This window comes from Stenella coeruleoalba (assembly GCF_951394435.1).
Source record: "Stenella coeruleoalba genome assembly, chromosome: 11".
NCBI lineage: Eukaryota > Metazoa > Chordata > Mammalia > Artiodactyla > Delphinidae > Stenella > Stenella coeruleoalba.
The window spans coordinates 94,564,493-94,579,156 of record NC_137157.1 but is presented as its reverse complement, the minus strand read 5'-3'; the positions used below and the strand labels follow the sequence as shown (position 1 = coordinate 94,579,156).

Sequence of the window (14,664 nt, the reverse complement as noted above, 5' to 3'; positions counted from 1 at the left end):
CACCTGCCCCCAGTCTCTGGTCTCCTCTAATCTACTTTCTGTTTCTATGAATTTTTCTATTCTAGATATTTCATGTAAGTGGAATCATACAATATTTGTCCTTTTGTTTCTGGCTTATTTCACTTAGCATAATGTTTTCAAATTTCATCCATGTTGTAGAAATGTCAGAACTTTATCTTTTTTCATAGCTGAATAATTTTCCACTGTAGGTATATACCACATTTTAGTTATCCATTCACCTGTTGATGGACATTTGGTTACCACCTTATTGTGACTAATGCTGCAATGAACAATGGTGTACCAGCAACTGGTTGAGTTCCCTTTTCCAATTATTTGGAGGTGTGTCCTTAGGACCAGAATTGTTGAATCATATGATAATTTTATGTTTAACTTTTTGAGGTACCACCAAACTTTTTCACAGTGGCTGCACCATTTTACATTCCCACCAGCTGTGGGAACAAGGGTTACAATTTTCTACATCCTAGGCAACACTCGTTAATTTTTAAAACAATTATGGCCATTTTTTAGGTATGAAGTGGTATCTCATTATGGGTTTGATTTGTGTTTCCCTAATGACTAATAGCATTGAGCATCTTTCATGTACTTATATGCCATTTGTATAACTTCTTTGGAGAAATATCTATTCAAGTGCTTTGACATGTTTTAACAAGTCTTCTAGGTAATTCTGATGCACACTAAACTTTGAAAACCAAATGACTAGAAACTAATGAACTACTACCACAAATAACCTAATAAGATAATTGGAACTGACTGGAGTAAAGGTGTTAGGTTTTTATTGTAAGACTATTTGATGGATCAGGGTGAACGTGTGCTGTTCAATTTTAAAGAACTTGTTTCTTGTCTTCTTAAGTAGACAAAGGCTGAGAAGAAATGGATAAACATTTGGGGAAAGGATGAGGAGAAATCAAATACAAGGAGGAAAAAGGGAAGCAAGAGCAAGAAAATACTTTTCACAAAACAAGATACGAAGAGTATTTGGGATTTAAGACCAAATGAAGATTATGAGGTAAGATATCTTTAATTGTACTTTATAGAGTAAGTATTCTTTCTCCTTGTATAGATTGGCAGGTACTGAATTCAATATTTCTTCTTAGACTTAAGCTTCTTATTCACTGGATTTTAGTTTACTTTTCAGAATAGTAAATATGTTCAAACAGTTCAGTAGTCAAATAATTTTAAATGGTATTCTCTAAGTGGTCTCCTTCCCATCCTTGAAAACTTCCACTTACTTTATACTGTTTCTGTAGGAAGATAAATACTTTTTTAGTAGCTTTTTTTTTTTTTCTGGTGGGTATCATTCTAGTCTTAGTTTATTTAAGTGCAAAAAAAAAAAAAAGGACATGTTATTTCCTCTCCCACCCTTTTATTATAATATGAGTCCATAATATGTACCCTGTTCTTAGCTCTACTGTTTTCTCCTAACAGTATAATCCTGGGGATATTTCTTTAATGATACATAGAGTGCTTCCTCATTCTGCTTCCAGCCACATATTTTGCCATCATTTAGATGTTTCCTAACATATTCTGAATTCTTGTGACCTCTTTCATACAGTAAACTGTCATACTCTAATCTTCCAGGATTAACTTTTGATTTATCAGTGGGGTTTAAATAAACATAAAAGTCATTTATTCTTGCAAGGTGGATCAAGTATTCTATTTCTTTCTCTTTGAATTCCTGCCATAACCACCCAATTTCCCTGAGGCACAGGGTTGCCTCTGACCAAGTCACTCAAGGTGGGGAAGGATGAGTTTGGTGATGAGGCAAATGGGAGAAAATGCAAGCATATAGGGCTTCCCTGGTGGTGCAGTGGTTGAGAGTCCGCCTGCTGATGCAGGGGACACGGGTTCGTGCCCCGGTCCGGGAAGATCTTTTTTTTTTTTTTTTTTTTTTGCGGTACGCGGGCCTCTCACTGTTGTGGCCTCTCTCGTTGCGGAGCACAGGCTCCAGACGCGCAGGCTCAGCGGCCATGGCTCACGGGCGCAGCCGCTCCGCGGCATGTGGGATCTTCCCGGACCGGGGCACGAACCCGTGTCCCCTGCATCGGCAGGCGGACTCTCAACCACTGCTCCACCAGGGAAGACCGGACCTTATTATTTTTAAAAATAAAATATAAAACTCTATATAAACTGACCCCTGAACATCTCTATCTCACTTACTGTCATGTCTCCACATCCTTTTACAGAAAGAGTAAATCTCAATTCACAAAATTCGATGTAGTCAAGATATGTCACTCTTTAAAATTCTACCTATATCAGTAGGCTGGTGGCAAATCCATTTTCAATTATAATTAGACCTTTCCCCAGGGTAAAGAACACAATGTGAAAATTCATGGCTCAAGAGGATGCACGGGTCCAGGTTTTCCTGGTCACAAAAATAGTGTCCAAAATCTTACAATACAAATGAAAGAAAAATGAAGCAAATTATAAATGAATTCATAGAGAGTGCTTGATAATTGCAAGAATATCAGACCTTGGATGTGGTATGTCAAAACTTGAGAAGGTCACTGTGCCTGGAGTCCATCTTGGTAATAAATAGTTTGCAGTTCTTATCATGTAGTATTATAATAAGCCAAATATGTATCCTTTTTGTTTACTCTGCAGTATAATTTCTCTAAGGAAGGAATCCCATTTTATTGAATTCTGTATCATAGCATGGAATATAGTGCCTGACACACAGGAAGTAATCAGGAAGTGTTTCTGGAATGAATCTTTTTGGTCCAAGGAGACACAATGATTGATTTGCAACAAGTGTACTCTTCAAGTACATTTGCAGTCATGATTTGCAATGAACAAAGAAAAAAGGACTAGAACTAACAGGTAGAATTTATTTTAATCCTGTTAATTTATTTTCTTTTGTCATACTCCTAATTTTTAAAATATTTCATGCCCTGGATGGATGCTTAATTGATACTAATTATAACATTTATTCAGCTCTGAAATATGTTTTTTTCTTGGCTTTCTTGTCTGAAGTGGGCTGGAGAGACAGCATGGTTTGAGGTTATGAGTGTGGACTTGGAAACCAGACTTCTTGGTATTAAATTCTGGTTCAGCCCTTTACTAGCTGAGTAGCTTAGGGCAAGTTACACCTCTCTGTGCCTCACTCTCCTCATTTGTCATAAGAATACCTATTTCATAGAGTTGATATATTAATACCTCTGAGGTGCTTAGAGTAGAATCTAGCACAAAGGTGATAACATTTATCTTTCAATTTTGCCTAGCCTGGAGACAGAGCTAAGGGTGCTTGAACTTCAAGTCCTTTAGAGTTCTTAGTTTATAGCATCCAGGCTTCTGTCAGACTCAACCAGATGAAGACTAGGACTCTAGGACTTTTCAGGGACCTTCTCTTCAAACTCCAGAAGCTTCTGCCCCTCCATCCATATAATGGATGATTTTAATACTTAATGCCTCTGAATACCTTCTTGAGTTTGTATCCATCCTTTGGTTCTGGCTCAAGGTTGCAGAAAAAAGATGTAACAGTCCTATTTGGGCTTTGAATCCTATATATTCTTTCTTCTAGGAAAACTCACTTCTACTTGAATCACCTCTTCAGCATTTTCAATCTGTCATCCTTTCTTGAATCTGAAACCCAAGGTTAACTGACTGATCACTTGTATTGGTCAATGGCAGATTTGGTTCTGAGGTCACGTAACTTCCAATTCAAATCAAGTCCCAATTAATTATGCTGCCTCCCAATGTTGGACATATTCAACTTTCTATTTCATATTTCCCTTTAATGTAGAAAGTCTTTCTTTGTCAAGTCAGCCTTTTATTCTCTCATAAATCCACTCTTCAGCTTTTTATTAGGGTAATCCTATAACCAAACTCACTTTACATGCTCCTAGTACATAATCCAATACTTTCTTCTTTTCCCTGCAACCTCTAAATGAAGCCTACTGTGACCACCACCTCTGTAATGTTTTTCATTTTTTGAAATCCTTTAGCCCTTGATTGCTGTGAATTTTTATCTCAGGAGTCTATTGGGAATCACATGGAAGTGTAATAAGTGTTTATTGAATAAATGAGTAAACAGTAATATGGGCTGGCCAGAGAAAAAGGTTTATTCAACAAGCCTTCAGAGATATAAAAACTCTTTTCTTCCATGGAGATCTGAGTCTGTGGAACAGGGACTCCAGCAAAGCAGTTTTCATTGATGTGGTCTTTAAGCATTTCCAGTGTCTGTGATAGTGGAAAGAATAGAAAATTAAGATGGACTTGGGTTTCCAGAACAGTGAATATTCCTTCCTTTAAATCTGGGTAGCATGGTTCCTGAGGAAATCCAATTAGTATAGTGGGAAATGAGATCCGTTACTTAAAATTATCTAATATGCAATTCTGTGAACTGTCTGAGGTATGACTATCAGGGGCCCTTTCCCAATAAATGTATTTTTCTATAGTAAGTTGCACTGTGAACAGTATGATGTCTATGAGAAATATTGAGCTAGAATTTTATGGAGGAGATTTGAGGGACAAGCCAAAGGGGTTCTGACTCCATCTGGAAGGAGTATGAATTGCTTACCTTTGCTGCAAGGAGCACTGTACTCAGCAACGGCAAACTCATCTGAATAAAAACAAAAATAGGAGAAGTGAGAGGGAAAGTGAACATCTATGTTACAGGTCAGTGAAAGAATCTTTATTGTGGGAAGAATTGCATCAGAAACCTCAGCAGAATTCATTTGATGTGCTGCTTTCTGTCTTATATTTTCAAATACTTTATGCTATGCTTTCCTTTACCCTAAACTCCTGAAGGGTAAGAGTACAGATTACACTTATTTAAATTTCATATTGTCCTACAGTTGATTTTATCTGAAGAAAAGGGAACTAAATATCTTACAGGTGCTTTGTATTAGTAATAATATATTTATATCAGACTTGATAGAGACAAAATGAAGTGATGAGAGTGATTAGTGCAATGAATTGCCCCAACACATCTCTCAAATCTAAATTTCTGTGATCAGGTATTTAATTTCTGTGTGAACTTTGCTTTCACTCACCTGTCTCATAATAATCATAGACTTTCACTATGGCTGGTTTCAGATCCCTTACTGGAATGTCTTGAAGAACCGTGAAGGACAAGCTCAGGGTCTGATTTGTCACCTATAAAGCAAAAGGGAATTAAATGACTCTCCAGGGAGCTTTCCTCTCTCTTCTTTGAGTGAATTTAAGTATTCATCTATTTTGGGGAAAAACTTTTTATCAACTAACAGGGTACTTAACTTGGGCCAAAAGCTCTCAGAGTAGGTGAAAACTTCCCCAAATTGTTTCTTAAATAACTAAAACTATTCATATACTCCCGTCAATGTGAGTGCATAGCTCTGTTCATAGGGGTGAATGGTGCAGGCTTTTTATTGTTTGAATAGCTGTGTTTATTTTTAAGTATCAGAGATTCAGTACAGCTTCACTACTCTATCTTGTAGAAATACTTGTGTCGACTCAAAACGGAATATAAAAGGTGGATCACTGCAGCCTATGTTTCATAAAATTCGTAAACTATAATATCCGTCAATGTAGGAATGAATAAACTATGCAACAACATACAACTGTAAAATCAGATTGGTTTATTGGTGCACTGGTCTTGTTGTTTTATGGTCTAAGTCCTTGCTGAGATTGATAGCATATCGCCCTTTTGTCTTTTTGATGTGCTGTTGATACAATAGTTGACTAATAATGGTTACTTCCTTATATGTGTCTTCAAAATAACTTGTGCACATAATGAGCACCTTTTGTGGAGAATTTCTTGCTTATGGGGTCCTAGAAATATTCATATCCCAATATTATAACAAGTCATTTCTTCCCATAGTCCCAGATGAAATATAAATAGAGAAGGAGAGGAGAATATTCACTGGACCTAGTGTTAGAATTCTCAAATTTTTAGCATGGAGGTGATGTCTCCAAAATGCCTTCATTCACTTCCCAGGTAGCTCATTATCCATATTTTTTTTGGATAGGATGGCAGGGCTCTCACCTTATCCAGGTAAATCAAAACATGGTTGTTGCTGACTTCTGTTCGGCTCACGTGGTTAGATGTTTCAAGCTGAAGAAAATTAAGACATCACAAATGTTAATAAACAGAAGAAAACCCTGGGGAACCAGAGAAAAGAAGAATGTTTATTACCAAATTAAGCCTGAGGGTAAAATTTCTTCAAATGCTTTTTGTAAGCAAAGGCAATAATGTGGCAGAATTAAAAATGAAAGATAATTGGGATGCACGGTTTAACTTTAATACGACACAGGACCTATGTGTAAATTGATTTATTTGAAGAAAAGGGAACTAAATGTCCTAAACTTGGAAATTACCTATATTTCAAGGTTCTATTCACATTCCATTCCTTCATGAAGGAGGTTTTTGTTTTTTTACTTTTTTTGCTTATTATAACTTGTAGCAATCTCAGTTTCCTCTGTACTTCTGTAATAGTTCTAGTTTATGTCAATCAATCTTTCTCATATTTTTTTTACTAGTTCATGTGTGTATGCTTTATCTTCTGAAGATTCTAAGCTCCATTAAAGCAGTAGCCTGCTGACAATTTTTTCCTAGTAGATGTGGCTCCTAGCAAAGTGCTGTTCATGACAAGAGATAGACCGTTGCTGTGGGTGTCCCTAAAGCGGTGGACAGGAAGGCTGCTGGAGCTGGCAAGGTCACCAGGTCTGCCCAGATAGTTCAGAAGGCTAAATGAGTATGATCCCTAATACCTGCCACCCCAGTTTGATCAATGGTGGAAGCCCAGTCTCAAAACCGTCTGAGTTGACCATTGAACTTAGTAGTGAAAGACTGGTTAATGATAACAATGTATCGTAAAACTAGAAGAAAAGGAGAATGTTTTATGGATCATTTGTTTTTCTGTGGGCGGCAGTTTTGAGTTATTAGTTTTTAAAATTAGTATTTTTATTAATACCTTAATGGAAACTTGACCAAAAATCCATCATAAAATTTTGAGACCCATTTAAACAAAGTTAAATGAGAAAACAAACAAACAAACCCCCATATAAATGTGCTAAATTATATTTCTCCTTTTGCAGACAGTAATGTCTTTGATAGAAGTTAATTTAATAGTATTTTTATATTAATGTTTTCTTAGTCTAGAGATACATAAAATATTAAATAAAATAGGGTCTCCTGGGCTTATAGTAAACCTACCATTTTCACTGTTGGTTTCAAGGGAATGAAGCCAGATACCATTTTCACGTCAGCAATCACCATGTTGGAGGCTGGACGTCTTCCAGTGTAACTAAAGATCCAGGGAAGAAAGGAATTAGGATTTTCTGTGTTATTAAATATTTTTTTCTATGTCCACAGTAAGCACTCAACAGCCCTGAAAAGTACCAGAAGTCTTCCTAAATTTCCTACCAAGTAGCTCAAAAAACTGGCTGTGCATTAGACTCTTCAGGGGAGCCTGTTAAAGCCACAGAGACCAGGCCTATACTCCAGACCTGATGAATCAGAATTTCATGGGTGTGAACTCTGAGGATCTGCATTTTAAGGAAGCTCTGTAAGTGATGCTTAGCTGGGCATGAGACTGCTAGTCTGTCGCAGTTATTTGTTACATATACTTTGTCTTTTTTCCTGAATAGTATCCCCAACCAGGTTATAATATTCTTGAGGACAGACACAAATAGCCCTGTAGGTATTTGAATATGGCTGCTTATGTATGTATTTTCCCCAAAATTGATTATTTTATATATAATCTGAGATTTAATTATTACCAGTAGGAATTCTAACTAGAGAGTCACTACTTCCTTCTATTCGCGCTTTTCAAGAAGTCTCCACTTCTGTCCCAGATAAAGCAAGAATAATATAGGATTTCATTACAATAGAATGAAATCAGGATGAATAATTACATTAGAATAAAGTCAGGAATTCAGGTTAGAGGTTCTTTATTTATTATTGAGGGGACTTAATAAGCTGTAAATAATGAGACTAGACACTAATAGATCCTGGAGTTGGGGGATGTACAATGTAAGCCCCATCACTGAGAGATTCTGTGTCAACACAAGAACACGTTGCTTTTTCAATAAAGGTAGAACAAACGTTCACTGTCACCCTGCTCTGCTTAATGCGGAGTTCCAGTAAGAAGATTGGTTGTTATACCCAGAACTGCGTGATGCAGTCAGAGATCTTACCTGACTCTCAGTGAGATTTGGAAGCTGGTGTGAGCTCTGGACCCACCACAAGTTTGGGGCAGCGTCTGCACCTCCAAAGCAAATGGGAACTCTTCCTTTCTCGGGAGAATATTGTATTTCAAAGATGTCTGTGGAACAGACAAAAATCTGTGATTTTTCCCTTGCCCAGGATTCCTCCCAACTTCCTCAACTCTTTCTTTGATTTGCCCCATCATTTGCTGTGTTAGGCCTTCTCAGTGACAATGTTACTCTGGACCTTTTGTCCCCACCTGCCCCTGGAATCTCACCTGGAGGTAAACACATCCTTCTCCTGTCGTTGTCATACTGTACTCTCCGGGCACCTCTGGCAATGAAACCTGCTGTAGTAACAGGAGGTTGCTGTTGTCCACTTGGAATTTTGTGGAAAATGTCCCTGAAGATTGGATGGTCACCTGTGTAGCCTTCCCAGTCCTGGTGAAAGTGGCTGCTCCATATTTGGACAAAGCATGGAGAGCCACCACGGTGTCCTGGAAGAGACAGGTGAGGGAACCCACTTAGGCATGACAACCCTTTGAAGACCCAAAGGCCCATGTTAGCTGCCACAAAAGGGGCTTTGATTTCCTATTTCCTGTTTCCCTCACTGCTTAAATATTGAGGTTCTCATTTCAAGATTGATTGTAATCCTTAGATAGATGACAGAACCATAACCTTCACATATCTGCCTTGTACTATATGCTTTAGAAATTTATTTCTCAGAAAATCGATTCTTTTCTCTCTATAAATATATGTGAGGTATACAATGTGGAGAATATATATGAATGGGAATTATTTATTAGCATTAGCTGTTTGCCTAAGATGTCTTTCTTGATAACTGTGGTCATATCTGTCACCACCCAGCCAAAGTTTAGTTTGGCTCTCACCCCAAGCTACACTCTGCTCTGCTGCTGAGGTCAGTGCCCTGAGAAAACCCAGGGTCCTTTGCAGCCATGATCAGGGTCATGCTTCGGTTTCTCCAGAGGAAATAAAAAATGAATAATTATAATTATATTCTGGATTTGTTGACATTTTTATTTGGTTCTCTCTTTTTCATCAGAAGTTTGGATCCCCCTCCAGCGGGCAGGTCATATTCTCAATTCTCATCCACATTGAACCTGGCATCCTTCAAATAATAATTTTCTAAGAAATGAATGATAACTTTTAACAAAATTATTTTCTCCATTTATATGGAAAAATAAGAGATTAAATACAGTGGAAAAAGGATGGAATGTCTTTCTGTCACATTCTGCTTCTCTTTTAGGGTGCATACGCTAACCTCTGAATTCTCTGGAGATGAAACTCCCTGCTCTGTCTATATTGATGAATTTTTTACATATAAGGTTATATAGTCAGGCTCAGGAGGTTGGATGAATAAAGATAGTTCTTTATGCTCCCAATGAACAAATGTTTGTATATTAAGAGGTGGATAGAGGAAGCATGAAATGTGTCAGCCTTAAAAGAAGCCAGTCAAAGTGGACCTAGAAATGGAGAACTTTGCAAGGAGAGGTGATTGGTTTCTGAATAGTGTTTCTGGGAACAACTTGAAAGGACTCTTAGAACTTTCAGAAGAATGGTGGATTTTTAAATTCGTTCTGCTGTGGCCATTGTGTGTAGGGTCCTGGTGCCCCACTATTGCTTTAGGGATGTAGAGTTGTTACTGGAAATAGGAGCCTGTGATAAAAATATGGGATGGGGGTGGGGCAGAATTGGCATTTTCTTTTCAGCCCTCTTTTTTTTTTTTTTTTGCGGTACGCGGGCCTCTCACTGTTGTGGCCTCTCCTGTTGCGGAGCACAGGCTCCAGACGCGCAGGCTCAGTGGCCATGGCTCACGGGCCCAGCCGCTCCACGGCGTGTGGGACCTTCCCGGACCAGGGCACGAACCCATGTCCCCTGCATCAGCAGGTGGACTCAACCACTGCTCCCCCAGGGAAGCCCCCTCAGCCCTCTTTGACTCTCATTTTTTCTTATTTCTCACCATCCTTGAATACTAATAACATTCTTCTCATTTCAAGTTATTCTTATCTTCATTTCTTTTCTTCTTGTATGTGTTTGCATCTTGTTCAAACATTTTTCTACCTGAAGGTAAAGTAAAAGGCTCTCGCTAACCACAGACCTGGGTGGAGGAGAAGCCCCCCTGGGAGTTCTGCTGCCTTGAGATCCACTTCACGATGAGCGTGGCAGGGGTTAGGTCCTCCGAGGTCAGGGCAGGCTGGGCAGTGAGGTAAGCGAGGAGCACATAGGCTGTCATCTCCACTTCAGCAGAGGGAGCCCGGGGTTGGTACAACTGCTCCACTCGTGCCTTGGGTTTCTGAGGTCGTGTCCAGTGGACAGAATTATCTGGAGATGAGAAAAAGATTTGCAAGTGACCACATGTTCATGTTTAACTTCAGGTAAAAGGACAAGGGCCAGTGCTGAAGTGCGGGTTGCCTTCCAGTGATAATCTCTTAAATCTTATCTGGCGACTTCCTGCCTACAGACAGCTGAACGAGGCTTGTCTCATCTGGGCTAAGGAGTCAGAAGCTGTGCCACTAGGTTTTCAAATGGTTGCGGTGGTTGCGTTGGTGGAAGAGAGAAATGGCAGAGCAAGTTCTCTGACTGGTTGTGGTAATTTCCAACATCTGAGGTTATCCAGACCCTGTCTAGGGCTTGTTCAACTTTCTGTAAAGCCTGTCCTCAGAGGTTTCTTATGAGGATCACAGATCACATGAGATAATGGAGTGTACACTCATTAGATTAAAAAAAAAAATAGAGTAATCCTCAAAATAGCAAAGGCTGACAGGGTGTGAAATAACGGGAACGGATTTACACTGCTGTGGGAAGAAAACAGCTCTTTGGAGAGTAATCTGATGATATCCAGCAAAGGGGAAGATGTGTTTAGCCCGCTAATCAGCAGTTACGCTTTCTAAGTACAAGTTAGAGAAACTCACACACACCCTCAAGGAGATGGGTATATGAGTATTCATTGCAGCATGGTTTGCAATAGAAGTAAATAAGAAACAAGAAAAGATCCATGAGGAGAGACTCTCTAAATAAATTATGGCCTTTTTAATATATTGTAATGTATCATGCAGCAGTGAAAATGAACATACCCATACAGGAGACTCCTATCAGCCTGCCTAATGTTGAACTTAAAAAGCAAAAGGCAGACAGACAGACAAGGATCAAGCAGAAATACTCAGAAGGATGATACTTCTTATCTAAAGAGGAAAAATGTAAACATTCTGAATATTATTTAGGGATACATACAAATAATATTATTTAGGGATACATACATATGCAGTAAAAAGATAAAGAAATCCATGGAGTTTGGAATGACAAATTCAGGATAACAATTACTTTTGCAGGTAGGAATGGTACACAAGGGATTTTTCCAGCATTGGTAATATTTTGTTTCTTAAGCTGGAAGGGAAGTATTAAAGGTGTTTGCTTATTATTCTTTATGCCTTTTTGTATATATACAGTACATTGCCTCTTATCTTTGGATGTGTGACTTGAGTAAGAAATCCTTGAGTCCATAATGACATAGACAAAAGAAGAGAGGGGAAAGGGGTCCTGAGAGGTAGTCATGGGGTATTTTTGATATGGAATCCTTGATCCAGAGACTGTGGGATGGGAGAAAGATCCCGGGTGTGCTCTCACCTTCCTTTACGGCTTCCTCATCAAGTGACTTGAGGACTTCTCTCCTCTTTTCCTGGTTACCTGCCAGGGCAAAGGCATAGGCCAGCAGTGCCTTGGTGTAGACGTGGCTGCCTCGGGATCCTTCCTTGGCTGACTTCCAGGCTGACTCCAGGCAGAACAGGGCATTGCGGACGACAGGGTGCTGGGAAGGCAGAGCGAGAAGGGAGCGAGCTGTGTGAATAGGGGGGCTAGTGCTCCCGGATAAACACAGACCACAGCACAGAGGTCAGGAAGTTGTTGGAAAGCACTTGTCTTTCTAGCCTCATTCTTACGGATAGAGAGAATAGTATTTTTTTTTAATCTGTTAGTCTCACATTCATAAGGCAGGAATATAGACCATATCTTTAGAATTCGTTCTGCATGTGTGGTGATGGTGGTAGTGGGGTTGCTAGGGGAAAAATAGACTAGGGTCGTCACTGGGGAAGTGTAAATCTTTCTTAATGGACTAACTAAATTCTCTATTGATCTGGGAAGCATTGACATTGCATAGAAGGAATGCTGACAACTGGTTTTTAGTGGGGTGTTGTTTCAGACATCAGGTCAGCAGTTTCATTGCATCTAGAACGAGGCTTCAGCAAGGGTACCTACAGTGACAGGGAGAGGAATCTCCAGAAGGGCAATGGTGATATAGGCAGAGAGGGTCACTTCATCGTCCACTCCACCCTGTAAATATGAGAGAGAGACAGATTTGAATAATTTGAGGGACATTTATAGCGATACAAGCTTACCTCGGGAAACCAGAAAAATCTAAAATAAACAACCTAACCTTATGACTAAAGCATAAGGTTTAGGAAGGAAAGAAATCATAAAGATCAGAGAAGAAATAAATAAAATAGAAACTTAAAAAGATAGAAAAGATCAGTGAAACTAAAAGCTGGTTCTTTGAAAAGATAAACAAAATTGATAAACCTTTAGCCAGACTCATCAAGAAAAAAAAGGGAGAGGGCTCAAATCAATAAAATCAGAAATGAAAAAAGAAGTTACAACTGACACCACAGAAATACAAAGGGTCATAAGAGACTACTACCAGCAACTATAGGCCAATAAAATGGACAATCTAGAAATGGACAAATTCTTAGAAAGGTATAATCTCCCAAGACTGAACCAGGAAGAAATAGAAAATATGAACAGATCAATTACCGGTACTGAAAATGAATCAGTAATTTAAAAACTCCCAGTAACTTTTGAGAATGCTCTTAATCAGCTCCTTGTATTCTGCTGTCATGGAATTTGTCCTTACCCATATACATCCCCATGAAGCAAAGTATCACAGTCACTCTAAGTTCCATCCCCTCTTTCTTGGTGCTACCCAGGTTTTATTTTCTTCTGATACCTTCCTTAAGGAATTCTTATGTTATCACTTCCTCTCCTCATCCTTGAGAACAGTGTAATGGACAAATCAACACTAGCTCCGAGAACACTTCACCTTAATGGCATTGTTGAGCAGTGACCCAGAACTCCTGAAACAGCCACTGTCCCTCTGCTTTTGGGCAAGCCAGGTGAGAGCTTCGGTAATATGTGCTTCATCAATGAAGATATAGGTTCGAGCCTGGGCAAAACTCTTCAGTACAAAGGCTGTGAGCCTGAAGGGGAGGAAGTGATGATCACATTTACGTTGTTACAGTGGTTTTATAACCACATCACAGCAACAGGCTTCATAGGACACTTCTCACACTGACGTGAGTCATCTAACAGGAATTCACTTAGAGCTCCCATTGCCTTTACTTGATGACTCTGCTAGCTCTCGTACAGCTGACCCTTGAACGACATGGTTTGAACTGCATGGGTTCACTTACACATGGATTTCTTTTTTACTAAATATGTACTACAATACTACATGATCCCCAGTTGGTTGAATCCGTGGATGCACAACTGGGGATACCGAGGGCCGACTGTAAAATGATATGTGAATTTGCTACTGCTGAAGGTCAGTGCCCCTAACCCCCATGTGTTTCAAGGGTTAACTGTACTAATGTTACTTATTTTTTTATTTTATTTGAGTAAGGCTTTAAATCTTTTCTTCAGCGATTTTCTTTGTAGATGGCAGAATCTTCTCATACACAGCTCTTACATGCAGTAACTTCTGACATTGCTTTGCCTTAGGGATTTTAAAACGGTGTTTCATATCACTGGCTCCATCTCATTTCTTTCCTCCTATTATTGAATTTATTAGTGATTAAGATGAATATGATCTAAAAACATAAACTGAAGTGAGCATGGTTTATCTAGAAGTTATATGATATGTTTGCTGGCTATCTCATTAAAAAAATCATGGTTATGGGGGCTATTTTAGAAAAAAAAATAGCTATTTCAGAAAGAATACCTTGGTGTATTATGAACAGGATGAATTCTGGGGACAAATCTAACATACGTGTGTTTGAATCTCAGCTTTTTTGCTTGTTACCTTGCTAGTTTTGGTATATTTATCTAGTATAACCAACTATAGGCTTAATAATACATATCTGATAGGGTTCCTGGGAATATAATTTTGATAATATATGTAAAAGACCTGACACAAAAACAGGAGCTCAAAAAACTGTCTTTCCCTTACCAGGTGTTACCCTCATTGTTGCCATGTTGCTCCCCAAAGGTGCTGTAAGAGCCATCATAGTGCCTGTAGAGCAGCTGTCTCTGGTAACCTGGAATGGAAGGTTAATGAAGCAACATGACGGGTTGTACATTCTGTAGCCAGAGAAATAAACAAAATGCCTTGGCATCTGGTGATAGTTCCTAAATTTTGCTGCAATGTGTTAGATGGTTCTGAGTCCTAAACATTTTATTGGAGGTTGGACACTGGCTAGGTACCATGAAGTCAACTGTCATAGTATTCTTATT

General features: G+C 38.9%; 1 protein-coding gene and 1 long non-coding RNA gene across 9 annotated transcripts in view; one reads left to right on the top strand and one right to left on the bottom strand.

Moving 5' to 3' along the window:
- Nucleotides 1-14,664, top strand: part of LOC307194983 — a 148,352-nt gene that overhangs the window by 35,861 nt on the left and 97,827 nt on the right. For 3 of the 5 annotated variants that reach the window (XR_013830687.1, XR_013830689.1, XR_013830690.1), the window contains exon 4: nucleotides 872-1,027. This is a non-coding gene — a long non-coding RNA (uncharacterized lncRNA). Of the gene's footprint in view, nucleotides 1-871; nucleotides 1,028-2,622; nucleotides 2,714-14,664 lie in introns of those variants that run through there. The other 2 variants (XR_013830691.1, XR_013830688.1) reach the window with 2 other exon arrangements.
- The window catches only part of A2M (alpha-2-macroglobulin), a 76,484-nt gene continuing 65,879 nt past the window's right edge, over nucleotides 4,060-14,664 (bottom strand). For 3 of the 4 annotated variants that reach the window (XM_079938510.1, XM_079938509.1, XM_079938507.1), the window contains exons 25-35: nucleotides 14,381-14,468; nucleotides 13,256-13,412; nucleotides 12,418-12,492; nucleotides 11,791-11,971; nucleotides 10,265-10,488; nucleotides 8,424-8,642; nucleotides 8,137-8,264; nucleotides 7,154-7,244; nucleotides 5,984-6,052; nucleotides 5,013-5,115; nucleotides 4,397-4,579 (exon numbers count right to left, since the gene is read on the bottom strand). In XM_079938510.1, the coding sequence (XP_079794636.1) occupies nucleotides 4,443-4,579; nucleotides 5,013-5,115; nucleotides 5,984-6,052; nucleotides 7,154-7,244; nucleotides 8,137-8,264; nucleotides 8,424-8,642; nucleotides 10,265-10,488; nucleotides 11,791-11,971; nucleotides 12,418-12,492; nucleotides 13,256-13,412; nucleotides 14,381-14,468 (1,472 nt within the window). In that variant the 3' untranslated portion in view covers nucleotides 4,397-4,442. Of the gene's footprint in view, nucleotides 4,198-4,396; nucleotides 4,580-5,012; nucleotides 5,116-5,983; nucleotides 6,053-7,153; nucleotides 7,245-8,136; nucleotides 8,265-8,423; nucleotides 8,643-10,264; nucleotides 10,489-11,790; nucleotides 11,972-12,417; nucleotides 12,493-13,255; nucleotides 13,413-14,380; nucleotides 14,469-14,664 lie in introns of those variants that run through there. The other variant, XM_079938508.1, reaches the window with a different exon arrangement.